The following is a 16,057-nucleotide window of genomic DNA, read 5'->3' as shown; positions in this document are numbered from 1 at the left end:
TATCATGTATAGGATTGACTAGGTTAAATTGTCTGGTTATACATTGTGAATTTCAAATGATGTGCACTAGTTTATAATGCAAGTATTATTCGTGCTCTAATTATGCAAGGTGCGCTTAAAGGAAAAGGTATGTGATTGGTGTAAAGATTAAATTATTACTCATTCATGATTATGCAAACAGGATGAGTAAAGGAGAAATTCAAGTCTTGTAAGACGAGGTTAAGGTTTTGGGGTGCCTTATGCACTCAAGGTGTTTATACACCGAGGTAGTAAAGGAATATTTAATAAATGTTGTTTTTCACTAATAAATCAAGAATTTAAATTGAGAATTTGCCATGTTTGATTGAATTGTGTTTTGAATGTTTGTATTGTAATGTATATGAGTCGTCACCAAGTCTAAACCTGTAAATTACGTAAAGTGCAAGATGGATGAGCAATAAAACTCTTGAATGATGCACATCTGGAATAATGACAATCAGGGGTTGGGGTACATGGGGTATTAGCCGTGTACTTTTATCGAGGCCATCTGATCTACGAGTCTCCTATTTCAAATATTATTTTTCTAAAACTAGGAGTTAGGTGAGATCTCATACTAACTACGGTCATGGAGTCGCGCCCGTGGTCGTTGGATGTTTATTGATGTTTCCGAAAAGAGGCATGGGGTTTTTCTTTTATTGATGTTCCAAATGGGACATGGGTTGGACAACCTTGTCTATTGCTAAATCCAATGAACTAAAATAAGTGAGTCATTTAATATCAATTAGTGAGGTCTTAATAAATTTGATAATTGAGTCACGAGTTGAGTCTGTACTTAATGATGCTTGTGCTTGATTATTAGTAGCATGTTAGGTATTTTCTTAATTTATTTCGCAGCTTGTATGTACTCAGCTTTGTTGACTGCGTGCTTTTGTGTGTCTTTCTTTGGTCATGGCCTTCGCCTTTCAATGACCCTGTGACGATCCAATTTTTACACTTGTAATATTGGGGAGCAGAATAACCACAGGGTCTTTCACATGTAGCATTCATCAGGGTTGTGGGATCTTGAGTAGAGAGTTGGTTGTTTGCATTTTATTTCTTTTTTAAGTTTGAATTTATTTTAATTCGATTTTATTTGACACTAATTCTTTTGGGTATGAATTTTATTCGAACACTGGATTTAATCACTTACTACTTTTATTGGGTTTTGAATAAGGGCCTTAATGGTTCCAACTTGTAACACTTATTTTGATTTAATCCTTTTGTTTTGAAGTATATTCATAACTGTTTTAGTTTTCCGCTGCTAAATTCTGAGATAGCCTTAACGTTTGAACACATGGAGGTAGCACGCCAGTAATTCTCTTGAAATTGTTCAGGTTATATACAAATTTCTCACAGGTTTTAAAGAGAGAATTATTGGGGTGTTACAAAGTAGTATCTGGGAGCTTAAGTTAGATTTAATTACCACTAAAGCCAATTAGCTTAGTATGACTTAGGCGCCTATTCAATGATTTAAATTTTGAATTTAAATGACAATTTTTTTTATTCATTTGAAACTAAGTATGTTTTAAACCATTTTATTTAAAACAATTTTGAAGTTTATTTTGTCTACTTGGTGAGCTTTGGGTAGACTTAAGAAGGGAATGCATGCATATTTCATACATATTTTTTTGCATTTAATTATCACATGAAGTGTTATTTTCTTTTTTATTTAACATGTAATAATTATGTTCTAATTAATTTATTTTAATGATGTGCTTGTGTTATGATTTTTGAATGTTCGTTGCGTTGGGTTAACGTAGAAAAGAGATGAGCGACTTAGTAATCACGTCTGAAAGCGTGAATAATGATATTAGGAACAACCACATTGTTGTGTCTGAGGATGAGAATGATACTCGAAGTGACGATACTCTGGAAAGGTTTGAAAAGATTATGACGACAACTAATCCAGATGAGGAAGACTACCAGTACTTACATGAGTTTAAAACAGCAAAAAAAAATAGCATAAGATTAAAACCTACTAAAGAATGTTCCATGATTATACTCTTATTGAATTTCCAGATGAGGATGAGCTTGAATGGTTACAACCACCACCTGAAGATCCAAATGCTGGGAAGAGAGCTACTAGAAATCCGAATCCGCTCTACAAGGCAATAATTATTGAAGACTCAGATGACGAAAATGACCTTGATTTTTATGTTAATAATTATAATGAGAAGAAAGATAAGAACAACTATGTTATATATTGAGAATTATTTTTGTTAGGGTGGAGTTAGCATGAATAAGGCATTTGCCATTGATATTAGTTATTAGAACCTAATTATAGTGTGATTTGGATGATTAATTTTAATAAGTAGCTAGTGCTACAGAGTCTTTATTTGGGATTGATACCTTTATATAAGTTATAATAAGAAGTTGATATTTTATTTTTAAGAGCTTCATTTTACTTTTATTTGTGAGCAAGAGCAAGTTTAATTTTAGTGATCATATACTTCTTGGGGAAAATTTCTTTGTCTATGATCAAACTTAAAAAGATTGTCACGGGATGGGGAAATTATTTTCTTAACTTCATTTAATCGTGCGTATGAATCGTGCTTTTATTGTGTGGTTTTGCTTGGGACAAGGGGGTGAAATCTCAAGGTACCCTTTTGAACCAATTTATGTGATAAATGTAATATTGTGATTCAATGAATATGTGTGAATAGTATTTGGGTTTCGTTTAAAAGGAGTGCATATTTATTTTATTTCAGGCGTAGAGCTAGAATGGCTGAGAACGCTGCCTTAGCTGATGCTATTCGTTTGTTGGCTGAAAATGTGATCCAAAACCGGGGAGACCAAGTCGAACCCCAAGCTGAAATGTTAAAGAAGCTGGCCCTACTTTCCTAGAAAACTGGATTCGAGAGTTTGACAAGCTGTTTGTGGCGCTCAACTGTCCTGAGGGTATGAAAGTGGACCAGGCCGCTATATACCTTAAGGACAAAGCTGATATCTGGTGGAGAGACAATGCTGTGACCGTTAGGGCCAAACCTAACTTTGGGTGGGGAGTGTTTAAGACCTTCTAGAGGGACAAGTTCTACCCCCCCCATTCCTGAAGAAATAGAAGGCTTAGGAGTTTATAAGCCTGGCATTGGGAGACAAATCAATCTCTGAGTACTATAATAAGTTTATGACCCTTTCTAGGTTTGCTCCTGAGGTAGTACCAACTGAAGAGCTGAAGGCTCAGAGGTTTGAGCATGGATTGACTGATGAGTTAAAGAAGGACCTAGCCGAAAAAGTTTTTAAAACCCTTGACAAGGTTTATGAGAGAGCTGCCCATCCGTACCATCTGAATACTAGGACTTCTAGTGCGAGTGCTAAAGCTGGGGAGAAAAGGAAGGACTTTGGGAAATTTGAGAACCAGAGTAACTTTAGGAGGTCTAGAAATGGGAACTCGTTTGATAGGGGTAACCAGAATGTTAGCAGTTATTCCAATGGTAACAATGGAGAGAGAACCTACCACTGTAAGAGGTGTAGAAGGAACCACACTAGGAGAGACTGTGATGGGAATTTGGTGACCTGCCGGTTCTGCAACAAAAGGGGACACAGGAAGTATGAGTGGTACACCAAGCAGAAACAACAGGGAAATGGTGGAAATGGTGGGAATGGTGGGAACACCCAGCAGAGGCCTAACAGTTTCAATAACCAGGGGAATAGGGGAAATGGTTAGAATGGGAAGTTTGGGAATGGTAGCAACAATAACAACAGGTCTGGCAATGGCAACAACAACAATTCAGGCAACAACAATAATGGTTATCAGGCAAGAAACAACACTCCCGGGCGCTTGTCTGTGATGAGCAAGGGAGAAGCTGAGAGGTCCTCGGATGTAGTTTCTGGTACTTTTTCTATCCAATATGTCTCTGTCAACACTCTATTTGACTCTGGAGCAGCTTATTCTTTCATTTCTACTTATGTTGTTCGCAAGTTAAACTTAACTGAATCGAGTCATGTTGATGAGTCAGTCAGTCTGCCTACGGGCAAACTTGTTCATTGTAATAAAATATTCAAAGGCTTGCCTTTGAAAATAGGAGAAGCTATCTTTCCATCAGACCTTATTGAGTTTAACCTAGGGGACTTAGGTGTAATTCTGGGGATGGATTGGCCGAGTTTATACAAGGCTAAGATAGACTGTGAGATTCAGAGGGTGCAGTTGAGTGATCCTTTGGGTAAGAAAGTGTCCTATAGACGGTTAGGGAAGCCTAAGGGTTTTGAGATTATTTCTGCTATGAAGGTGAACAAGCTAGTGAATAAGGGATGTCCATTGTACTTTTGTTGTGTTCAAGATTTGAGTATGAGTGAGAGTAGGCGGATGAAGGATGTGCCCATTGTGAATTAGTTTTTAGATGTCTTTCCAGAATAGATTTCGGGAATTCCACCTAAGAGGGAAGTTGAGTTTATCATTGACTTAGTTCTAGGAGTTGCACCTATCTCAAAAGCACCGTATAGAATGGCACCAGCTGAGATGAGTGAACTAAAGGCTCAATTGCAGGAGTTGTTAGACAAAGGGTTCATTAGGCCCAGTGCATCACCATAGGGAGCACATGTGCTATTTGTGAAAAAGAAGGATGGAAGTTTGAGGCTATGTATTGATTATAGAGAGTTGGATAATGTGACTGTGAAGAATAAGTACCCTATACCTAGGATAGATGACTAATTTGACCAACTGAAGGGGGCAAGCGTGTTTTCGAAGATTGACTTGAGGTCGGGTTACCATCAGTTGAAGGTTGTAGATAAAGGAATTCCAAAAACTGCCTTTAGAACTAGGTATGGACATTATGAGTTTATGGTCATGCCTTTTGGGTTAACCAATGCACCAGCCATATTCATGGACTTGATGAACCGAGTGTTTCATGAGTACTTGGACAAGTTTGTAGTCGTTTTTATTGATGATATTTTGGTGTATTCGAGGAATGAGGAAGATCATGCTGACCACTAGAGAACTACCCTTGAAACTCTTAGAAAGAACAAGTTGTATGCTAGTTTTCCAAGTGTGAGTTCTGGTTGGAGAAAGTTGCATTTTTGGGGCATTACATTTCGAAGGAGGGTGTATCCATGGATCCTGCAAAGATCAAGGCGGTGAGTGAGTGGACTACACCTAAGAATTTGACTTATGTTCGTAGTTTCTTGGGGTTAGCTGGATATTATAGAAGGTTTGTTAAGGATTTTTCGAGGATAGCCGGACCCATGAATACTCTTATGAAGAAGCAGACCAAGTTTGAGTTGAACGAGAGTTGTGAATTAGCTTTTCAAACCCTTAAAGAGCAATTGACTACCGCAACATGGTCTGGGATTACCTGATGGGATAGAAGGATTCGAAGTGTATAGTGATGCCTCAAAGCATGGTCTGGGATTTGTCCTACAACATAATGGAAGGGTGATCGCATATGCATCGAGACAAATGAAGAAACATGAAGTCAACTACCCTACCCATGACTTGGAGCTTGTAGCTGTTGTGTTCGCTTTGAAGATTTGGAGGCACTACCTTTACGATGTTTCTTGTAAGATCTTTACGGACCATAAAAGTCTAAAGTACATCTTCAACCAAGATCACTTGAACATGCGGTAACGTAGATGGTTGTAGTATCTTACAGACTACCATTTCCACATCCAGTATCACGAGGGAAAGGCGAATGTAGTTGCGGATGCCCTTAGCAGGAAGTCAAGTCATAATGTCAATGCTTTGATTGTGGCCAATGAGTTGTGTGAAGATATGAGGAGATTGAACCTTGAGGTTATCAACCAAGGAGAGTTAGAGGGATTACTAAGTGCTTTAACCATCCAACCTTCCATATTTGAGGAGATTAAAGAAAAGCAACTGGAGGATGAGTCGTTTCAAAAGATTAAGGATCGTGTGACTAGTGGTGCGGAGACTGAATTGAAGATTCATGAGGATAGGAGCTTGAGATACAAGGAGAGATGGTGTATACCATAGAAGTGTGAGGATATTAAAAGGAAAATCATGGAGGAGTGCCATAATACACCATATTGAGTTCACCCTGGGTGTGATAAGTTGTATAAGGACTTGAAGGAGTTCTATTGGTGGCCGAATATGAAGAGAGAAGTGGCTGAGTTTGTATCCAAGTGGTCGAATACTAAGTCAGCGATGTTTATTCCTATTAAAGAGACCTAGAAAGAGAAGCAGCTAGCAAGTTTCTATGTGAAGAATGTAGTTCGGTTGCACGGAGTTCCCATGGACATAATGTTAAGTAGAGACTCTAGGTTTCTATCAAAGTTTTGGCAAAAAGTGCAAGAGAACCTTGGAACAACATTGAAGATGAGTACTGCCTTTCACCCTGCAACTGATGGTCAGACTGAGAGAACAAACCAAACCATGGAGGATATGTTACGAGCTTGTGCTTTAGATTTCCAAGGAAATTGGGAGGATCACCTACCTTTGATCGAATTCTCCTACAATAACAGTTACAATGCATGTATCAAGATGGCACCATTTGAAGCATTGTATGGAAGGAAGTGCAGAAGCCTAGTTTGCTAGAATGATTACAGTGAACGGGTTAATTTGGGTACAGATTTCATTGAGGATATGGTGAGCAAGGTGAGACTAATCCAGTCGCGTATCAAGGCAGCACAAGATAGATAAAAGAGTTATGCCGACTTGAAGAGGAGAGATGATGAGTTTAGTGTTGGGGACAAAGTCTTTCTAAAGGTTTCTCCAACAAAAGGTGTGATGCGATTCGGAAAGAAAGGGAAGCTTAGTGAAAAATATGTGGGTCCGTATGAAATTCTCCAACATGTAGGGAAAGTGGCTTACAAATTGGCTTTGCTAATGGAGTTCGAGAAAATGCATGATGTTTTCCACATTTCCCAATTGAAAAAGTATGTGCTTAGTGAAACCCATGTTTTGCAGCCGGAGACTATTCAACTAGATGAGTCTCTAACTTATGAAGAAAGACCAGTCAAGATATTAGATCACAAGGTGCGTAGTACTAGAACCAAAGATGTGAAGATAGTGAAAGTCCTTTGGTCAAACCTGGAGTATGAAGAGGCTACTTGGGAGGCCGAGGAAGAGATGAAAAACAAATATCCCGAGTTGTTTGACGAGGTGAGTTACGAGGGCATAACTCTTTTCTTTTGAGGGGGGAAGAATGCGATGTAATTTCGCGCTTTTACCTCAATTATACCATTTATTGCTTGATTTTGCATGTTTTTGTTTATCATTATGCATTATTATTGCGTTTACATACAATAAAAGTATGTAAACTTTGGCCAACTATGAGTTCATTGAGTACAAAGTTCGGTTTGTTAAGTATGCATGTTGAGAAGCAAGCAATTCACATCAATACAAAACGCATAAGTTTGAATACTTTTGAGGATCTATCGATTTTGGGTAAAGTTTCGAGGGAAAAACTTCTTTTAAGAGGGGTAGATTGTATTCCCCCATATTTTCAACTTAATTATAATTTATTTATATATTATTCTTACAAATATTTTTAGGAAAATTTTTAATTTACCTCCAAAAAATATACCTAATTTCTAACTTACCACCCAAAAAAACTTTTATTTTAAATTACCACCCAATAATTTAATTATTCACTCAAATTACCACCCAATTTGAATTTCCGGTGGAATTCAGTCACGTAGGCCCCAGTCAACGGCTATAAACGACTATTTTTTGGTTTTTAACATTTTCCCTCCCCGATTCTTCCTATAAAACACTTCCCCTAACTGAAATTTTCATCCCATGTTAAATTTCTTCAGAAATTCCACAAATTGGACGTGATTTGTAATAGCACTAGCAACCCTAATTTGCGAAAGAAAATTAAATATCTTTAGGTAACCTTTTTAATCTGTAAAAATTAGGGTTCTTATCTGAATTAAATTGGGGGAAATTGTTAGGGCTTTTAATTGGGGGAATTAATTAGGGCTTTGAAGACAAATGAATTTATTAATGTAGGTTAGTAGGTTATATAGTAGTATTTCAATGGGGTTTCTGTTAAATTGTGTGATTGAATTTGAATTACTTTAGCTGGAATTGTAGTTTCAAATTGTAGGGCATGTTAGGGTTGATTTGAACATGTGTTGAGCTTGTGTTGTTTATTTATTGTTGGAATTGTTGTGGCAGAAATGGAGGAGAATACGGTGATTCCCAGATTTAAGTATTTGACTGTTGAAATTGACATTGAATATGAGATTGGTAAAAGTAACTTGCAAGATACAGCGATAGCATTTGAAGATCAACTTTGAGATATGGATGATCCAGTAGACGGATAAATAGACCTACTGTACCCAATATTTCAGTACATTTATAAAGGGAAATTTAGGACCTTAGAGGATGATGGTGATGTGTTCAAGATGATTAGAAGATTACCTAATCAGGACACATACATCATACATGTTGGGAGCACAGATGACCCTGGTTTCTTAGCAGACTATATCATCGAGTACATGATGAAACAAAATGGGACTTGGCCGCCCCGTGGTTATCCTCATTTTGGTGGCCAACCACCTCAGTGAATAGATGTTCTTGTTTAAGATGTGTGTAATTTCTTGTTTGGTGGATCTTGTTACATAAACTAACATCTTTTATGGTAATTGTAGGTTAGAAGATGTCTTGGAATAACTCTTCTCCCACAAATAAGAAGAAATGCAATTGTGGTTTACCTTTGGCAAAATTAACATCTTGGACTAGGGAGAACCCTGGGAGGAAATTCTTGGCTTGCAAATTCTATGACCCTAACACTGAAACTAGGGGGTGCAAGTGTTTTGAGTGGGTTGACACTGAAGATGGAACAGATTGGCAAAGAGATGTGATCAATCAACTTTTGCTTGACAAGAAGTTAATGAAAGCTGAAGTGAACTCTCTGAAAAGGGATGTTGAAGACTTAACTGGGCAAAGAAGGTGTATGCTGAATGAGGTGGACAATTTGAAAGTAAAATGCAAGTCTCTCAATGGGGATAGGAAGATGATGATCACCAACTCTGCCAATATAGATAACAAGCTTCTTGTTTATTTTGTTGTTTTGTGTTCTGTTTTCTTGGTTATTCTAGGTGTTGTTGTAATGAAATTATTGTAATAAGTGGGAGGGGATGTTAAGGCTTGGAATATTGTACTCTTTGTTGATGAATGAAATAAGTGAACTTTTTGCAACATAATTTGTGTACTGTTTTTGCTTTTTAAAGATGTGAATGAGTAGTGTTGCTTTAACAAAGCTTGAAGTTTAGTGAATTAAAGAGCACTTTAAAACCAACATGTACAAATTAGGCAACAAAAACCCCAAAGCTTGGTTAAACCATGTCTTAGACAGACACAAAATCATCAATATTATCAAATTAGGCATTGAAACACAAATTTGTTTTACAAAGGGCACTAATTAAGTGCTGTTGTCAAAATGACATGTTTTTTAGAGCAAAAATATTTGTTCACTTACACAGTTCAAAATACAAACAATGTAGACAAAAATATAGGTTCACCAACACTGTTAACTTTCTTAAAAATATTACAGACTAAAAAAAGTTCATAAGTTCAATTGGACTAAAATAAATCAGCTAATCCCTAAGTCTAATAGGCTTCAACTTGGATCTTGTCTCTCTGGTATAAGTAGAAGGAACTTCTGTAGCTGAACCCCTAGTCTGCTGCTTAGAGTGAGTCTTCTTTTGATTCTGAGTCTGAGTCTTTTGCTGGGTCTGACTCTCACTGTTCCGCTGACTACCACCCTGCTGCTGCTGCTGACTAACACCCTGTTGTTCTCTCCTATGCTCCTCTTGGGGAAACCTTTTATTGCCAATGTTGTTAGGACCCGCTGTTCCACCCAATGCAACACTCTGTAACACAAAATTAAGAGTAAGTAGGGTGTTTAGTAACACATAACAGATCACTAAGCTCAAAATATTTTACCTTTTTCAAAGCTCTTTCTTGTTTTTTCTTTCTTTGGTCATTCACCTAGTCTGTGTTCAAAGGTGGCCTTCCACCTTCTTTCTTAGGAGAAGACACAGCTACTAGTGTGACAGATGGATTTTTACAAGTTTTGGTAAAGTGCCCTAGTTGCCTGCAGTTCTTGCAAGTACTCTTCCTCTTCACACTCTACTGCTCCTGATTCTTGTGCTGGCTTGGCACTTCACCTTTCTCCAACTTCCTCTTCCTTGACTTGGGTCTCCCTGGCTGTACTTTGATGGCTGGTGGTAGTGGTTGCCTCAGCTTCACCTTGTCCTAGTAGTGTGGACCAGGCATTGCTGCAATTTCATGCCTATATGCCAACATGTATGTAGACATAAGGTAGGCATTGTCCACATAGTCCTCAGGGTCTGCCCTTTTGTCCATTATGCAAGCATATACATAGACACAAGGGATACCAGTGAGTTCCCAGTGGTAGCAGCTGCATGTATGCTTACTCAGGTCAACTGTGACTAGGTCTGAGTTAAGCTCAACCTCATAACTATCACCCCTAGACAATTGTACAATGAAGTACTTTGTAGCAGATTTAATTCTTTGAAATGTCTTCTTCACATATGGAGTTACCTTTCCTTCCATTCTCTGAAAGCTTTCCCACTTATCTAGGTTTCATTTCATCAAATACCTCCTAAGCCACTCCATCTGAGTCAAGATTGGTTTATCCCTAGCCTCTTTAATAACAACATTAAAAGTCTCACAAATGTTGTTGAGCAACATGTTTGATTAAGGGAAAGCACTAAAAGCATGCCTAGACCAGTGATCAGCAGGGATATCAACAAGATAATTATAAGCTTCTTCAGACAAAAAATTTATTGACTCCATTGCTACTTCAAAGTCACACTACATAGGTTTTATTTAACAAACACACAACAAAAGGCAGATCAGAACAATGACATTCATATCAGATTACAGTAGCTTAATGTTTTAGAAAACAAGGGTTAGATACCTGTGTTGTTGCCCTTGCTGTTGGCCATAACAGATCCTTGAATTTAGCTCCACTAAACTGCAACTTGAAGTTTGCCCAAATATATCGGACACAATACCTAGTGTCTGCATATGGCACAACTTGTTGCAATGCTTCAAGCAACCCCTATTCATATACCAAACATAGTCAGTCACTTAAAGCAAGAATTGAAATAACTAATTTAAAGTAGATGACATAAGAGTGTAAATGGTTACCTTTTGCCTATTTGACATAAAAGTATACCCCAATCCTTGATTTTCATCTTTAAGGGATTTCATGAGACTTTCAAAAAACCAAACCCAAGTCTCTGTGTTCTCTATTTCAGCTGTGGCCCATGCAATAGGATAGATGTTGTTGTTTCCATCTTTACCCACTGCAACTAATATCTGACCAGGGTATGGACCTTTTAGGTGACATCCATCAACCCCAATCAGTGGCCTACAACCTGACATAAATCCCTTTGCTGATGTGCAAGGCATATAAACATTCTCAAGAATAATGGGGGCTCAGGCCTATCAATTCCATCAACTACAACATTGCATTCAGTGCTTGGGTTGTATTTCATCAATGCCTTCCCATAGTCCCACACCCTTGCATATTGTTCAGCTGCAGATCCATATATCAGAAGTTTAACCCTTGCTCTAGCCATCCAAGCTTTACTGTATGTAATTTCAATACCAAGATCCCCTAAAACCCTCCTTCTAAAGCTCTTCAGTTTCCAACTTGGGTTACTCCTCCAGTCTTCAATATACTGTTCAGCTAAAAATTCAGCTGTGATATTTAGGTTGCTTCTGATCCTTAAACAGTTATGCTTCAAATGAAGACCCTTGATTTGCCAAAAATCTTGATTCAAAGACCTCCTTGCAACCACCCTAAACTTACATCTCCTTCCCCCAACACAAGTGCACTTAGGAAGCCTACACCTTTTAGAATCCCCATAAGCACTGGCACCTTCTTCTACACTGCACAGTTAGTTTGCTGGTGACATTGTGCAAATACCAGAACTCATACCTATTTTCAATGGCATGAACCCTTATAACCTTCCTGAGCACCTTATTGTTAAGGAACTTATATCCTTTCACCAACTAAATTGGTTTTTTGAAATCTGTTGAGACATGAAACCATGGGTAATTTTCTGTCTTATCATCAGAACCTCTAAGGCTTTCCAAATCCTCAGAATCAGATGTAAACTCTCTCTGTAGAGTTACCTCCTTGGTCACCAGCTCACTCTCAAGCATACACGACTGCTCATGTTCACTCTCCTCCCTTACACCCTTTAAACTTGCATTCACTTCATCAAGTATGCTCTTAACATATGTATCAGCATCCTCCTCATCCCCCTCCTCTTCTCCTGCTTCCCAATTTATGTCAATGTCACTGAATTCAGAACTGGAGGAACTAGAACCAGATTATGATTCATACTCATCCTCAGTCCTTGGCTTTTTCTTCCTCTTCCCCTTTGCTTTCCCTTTTCCCTTCACCCTAGTAATCCCAGATGTACCTTCCTCTTCACCCTGCTTCTTCTTCCCTTTCACAGTGTCCGAGAATAGTTTTTTTTAAGGTCTTCTTAGTGTGCACTACAACCCTATCACCCTCTTTCTTGTTATTTTCTAGCTCACCAGTGTATTCACTAGGCAACTACTGCTTTAACCTAGGGTTTCTCCTCAAATCTGTGGGTTATCAGTTTTTACTTGACTGTTTTGGGTGGGTTCAATAGTTATGGGTTCAATGATAGTACAATAGACAACAACAAAGTTATCCTTAGTCTTTGTCTCTAATAACCCTTTGACATCACCATCATCCAAAATTTCCTTTTTGCCAATGGTCCAACTCTTTTCCTTTATCTTATACCATATGTTCCACAAGGTTGGCACATGCAAATAAAATTTCACACAGCCCCAAATACAAGATTTCATAAGCAAGTTGACAGACAACTCACTCACTTTACACTTGTACCTCCAATAATCCCACCCACCCTCATATCCACACAAAGTTTTCCCCTTTACTTTCCTGTTCACAAACACACCTCCTATTCTAACCTTAAGATCTACAATAACATCATCACCAATAGCAACCTGTCCATTTAATAAAGCAATATTTAATAACAAAAAAAAAGCATACAAACCTAGACACTAAACAGATTACACATAGTAGCATTAAACAAATCAACTAAAACACTGTGTCTTACCCACATCAGTAAATAAACAATAAAACAAACCAACAATAAATAATTAAACAATAATTGCCCTCAATTAAACAATAAACAATTCAATCAACTAACACAAAGAACCCTAATTTTCAAAAAAATTGCAATTATACCATCAACAACAAACAGCTACCAAAATTAAATACAAGGAACAAAATTGCTTACCTCTTTCGACCCCATTGCAGTACTCTATTGCCCTCTGGCTGACCTAAGCAGGTGGTCCCCAACAAAAACCCCAAAGATGCTGACTTTTCTTCAGCGTAGCTTCTCCAGTAAACCCAGCTACCCTCCAATTAATATTTTGCAGAGCAATTAGATTTTTAAAACCTATAGGGTTCCAAAATGAGATGAAATGTTCAGAAATAAGAAGAAAAAGGGATTTTTCTGTGAATTAAGGGCTGAAATTGAATAAGAAATAGAGTTAGTTGGGAGAATTGAATAGGGAATAGAAAGAAGTCGAAGAAAAAGAAAAAAAATTGGAGGGAACTAACTATAGTGGGGCCCATGGACTGAATTCCACCAGAAATTCAAATTGGGTGGTAATCTGAGTGAATAATTAAATTATTGCGTGGTAATTTAAAATAAATTTTTTTTTGGGTGGTAAGTTAGAAATTAGGTATATTTTTGGGTGGTAAATAAATTTTTTTCCATATTTTTATGTCAATTTCATTGAATAAATTATTTTTATGAACAAATTTAAGTAAACTAATATGTTTTTGACTAATTTACACACAATTTTAACTTAATAGCCCAAAACCTCAAATTTTACTCCTAATATAATTAGGAAACCCAAGACCCAAATAAAACCCTCACACTTTTCCTCTCTCTCACGTAAAAAAAAAATGAAAGCTTTCACTCTCCTTCTTCTCCCTGCATTCACGAACAGCAAAAAAAAAAAAAAAAAAAAAACCTTTGAAGCTCCTGCCGCCGCACCAGCCACACGAACCACCTCCTCACTGGCCGCCAGCATCGCCGCCCCTCACCGGCCATCGGCCAGCCGCGCCTCCCCTTGCAGTTTGCCCCTTCTTCTTCCCTTTTCTCTACTTCTTTTTATTTTATTAAATTGATTTAAAGTTGTAATATGTGTTTAATTTTTATTATAAATGATTGTTATTATGGTTTGATATTATACTTGGGTTGTAAAAGATTATGAATATATGATTTTTGACATGTTTAATTTATTATAGAAAATTTCAGATTTGTTTAATTAAGAAAATAAGGGTTTAAACATTGATTTTTCATGTTTTAGGGCTTGAAAACGTGTTAATCAAGTTATCTAATCATACTATGTTTAAATTACGTTAAAGTATAATTATTTTAATCATGTATAAATTTCCAGATTTATTAAAGTTTCAATTTTTATGAACAAGTTGTGTTAATTTCATATTTTTATGCTTGTAGTCTTATAAAATAATCATTGTGGGTATTTTATGATTAAAAAAGCTTTGAACTTTAAATTCTAATCCCAAGAATAAATTTTCAAATTTTATACTTTTATTTTGAAGCCTCTAATTGCATTGAATTGGTATATTTTTTTGGGTTTTTAACACACTAACTTGCTATATAAATTCTAATCTCAAGAATAAATTTCCAGATTTATTTACTTACTTTAAAGTTGTTGTAATTTGATATAAACACTATATTTTCATAATTCTAACATATAAACTTAAAGTTGGGATGTTATATTATTAACTTTGATTATTGGGGACAATTTTAAGGCTTTATTTTGATGATTTAAGAGGTTTTAAAGTAGTTTAGTATTGCTGTAAATTTATTTGCTTTAGTATTGATTTATTTCTAATTGTTTGGTTTAGGAGAGGACTTTTTAGAAGGAGACTTCTAGTTTTAAAGTGGCCACCGGATTGTTTACACAAGGTACGTACAAGTTACGAAACCTTGCTTGTAGGTGTATGTTTAAGGACGGATTGAGAACTTAGTATCATGTATAGGATTGACTTGGTTAAATTGTCTGGTTATACATTGTGAATTTCAAATGATGTGCACTAGTTACAAGTATTATTTTTGCTCTAATTATGCACGGTGCGCTTAAAGGAAAAGGTATGTGATTGTTGTAAAGATTAAATTATTATTCATTCATGATTATGCAAACAGGATGAGTAAAGGAGAAATTCAAGTCTTGTAAGACGAGGTGAAGGTTTTGGGGTGCCTTATGCACTCAAGGTGTTTATACACCGAGGTAGTAAAGGAATAATTAATAAATGTTGTTTGTCACTAATAAATCAAGAATTTAAATTGAGAATTTGCCATGTTTGATTGAATTGTGTTTGGAATGTTTGTATTGTAATGTATATGAGTCGTCACCAAGTCTAAACATGTAAATCACGTAAAGTGCAAGATGGATGAGCAATAAAACTCTGGAATGGTGCACATCTGGAGTAATGACAATCATGGGTTGGGGTACATGGGGTATTAGCCGTGTACTTTTATCAAGGCTGTCTGATCTACGAGTCTCCTATTTCAAATATTATTTTTCTAAAACTAGGAGTTAGGTGAGATCTCATACTAACTACGGTCACGGAGTCGCGCCCGTGGTCGTTGGATGTTAATTGATGTTTCCGAAAGGAGGCATGGGGTTTTTCTTTTATTGATGTTCCAAATGGGACATTGTAGGCGTTGTTTGAAGTGCGCCTACGTTAAAGCATGTGTGAATATGCTTGGCACTCCTAGGAAGTGGGAAGTGACATATACCATTAGGGACAAGGAAAGTAGGGAGCCGCCAACAAGTTCTTAAGGAACTTGTAAACTGTTCTTGGATCATAAAAGGCAACCACGAATAAGGGACAACGATAGGCAACAACGATTAACCTGTGAGAGTTACACCCCATTCATAATCCATGAGATTACTAACTCCATATGGTTCGGAACCACGAAAGGAGGATCGGGGATGATGGTACAAAGTGAGTCATGGAGTCACATTCGCCTGTATTGGCCTCTACTCGATTCTTAT

General features: G+C 37.0%; 5 protein-coding genes across 5 annotated transcripts; 4 read left to right on the top strand and 1 right to left on the bottom strand.

Moving 5' to 3' along the window:
* Window positions 1-2,739: 2,739 nt before the first annotated feature.
* Window positions 2,740-3,682, top strand: LOC110726851 (N66 matrix protein-like). The gene is made up of 2 exons (XM_021906376.1): window positions 2,740-2,834; window positions 3,157-3,682. The coding sequence occupies exons 1-2, from the start codon at window positions 2,740-2,742 to the stop codon at window positions 3,680-3,682; spliced, it is 621 nt and encodes a 206-aa protein (XP_021762068.1).
* A 1,728-nt stretch (window positions 3,683-5,410) lies between these two features.
* LOC110726850 lies at window positions 5,411-5,944 on the top strand. Its single transcript, XM_021906374.1, has 2 exons — window positions 5,411-5,510; window positions 5,604-5,944. The coding sequence occupies exons 1-2, from the start codon at window positions 5,411-5,413 to the stop codon at window positions 5,942-5,944; spliced, it is 441 nt and encodes a 146-aa protein (XP_021762066.1).
* A 267-nt stretch (window positions 5,945-6,211) lies between these two features.
* On the top strand, window positions 6,212-8,484 carry LOC110726849. Its single transcript, XM_021906373.1, has 4 exons — window positions 6,212-6,443; window positions 6,540-6,565; window positions 6,677-7,072; window positions 8,269-8,484. Exons 1-4 carry the CDS (start codon window positions 6,212-6,214, stop codon window positions 8,482-8,484), a joined length of 870 nt encoding a protein of 289 aa, XP_021762065.1.
* A 92-nt stretch (window positions 8,485-8,576) lies between these two features.
* LOC110726848 lies at window positions 8,577-9,044 on the top strand. The gene has a single exon (XM_021906372.1). It carries the CDS (start codon window positions 8,577-8,579, stop codon window positions 9,042-9,044), a length of 468 nt encoding a protein of 155 aa, XP_021762064.1.
* A 1,598-nt stretch (window positions 9,045-10,642) lies between these two features.
* On the bottom strand, window positions 10,643-13,269 carry LOC110726846. The gene is made up of 7 exons (XM_021906371.1): window positions 13,255-13,269; window positions 12,840-12,958; window positions 12,006-12,281; window positions 11,329-11,845; window positions 11,099-11,269; window positions 10,866-11,009; window positions 10,643-10,759 (listed from the first exon to the last, which is right to left on the bottom strand). Exons 1-7 carry the CDS (start codon window positions 13,267-13,269, stop codon window positions 10,643-10,645), a joined length of 1,359 nt encoding a protein of 452 aa, XP_021762063.1.
* Between the last annotated feature and the right edge of the window lie 2,788 nt (window positions 13,270-16,057).

Source organism: Chenopodium quinoa, unplaced genomic scaffold, assembly GCF_001683475.1.
Source record: "Chenopodium quinoa cultivar QQ74 unplaced genomic scaffold, ASM168347v1, whole genome shotgun sequence".
NCBI classification, from domain to species: Eukaryota; Viridiplantae; Streptophyta; class Magnoliopsida; order Caryophyllales; family Amaranthaceae; genus Chenopodium; species Chenopodium quinoa.
This window is presented reverse-complemented; position numbering and strand designations above follow the sequence as displayed.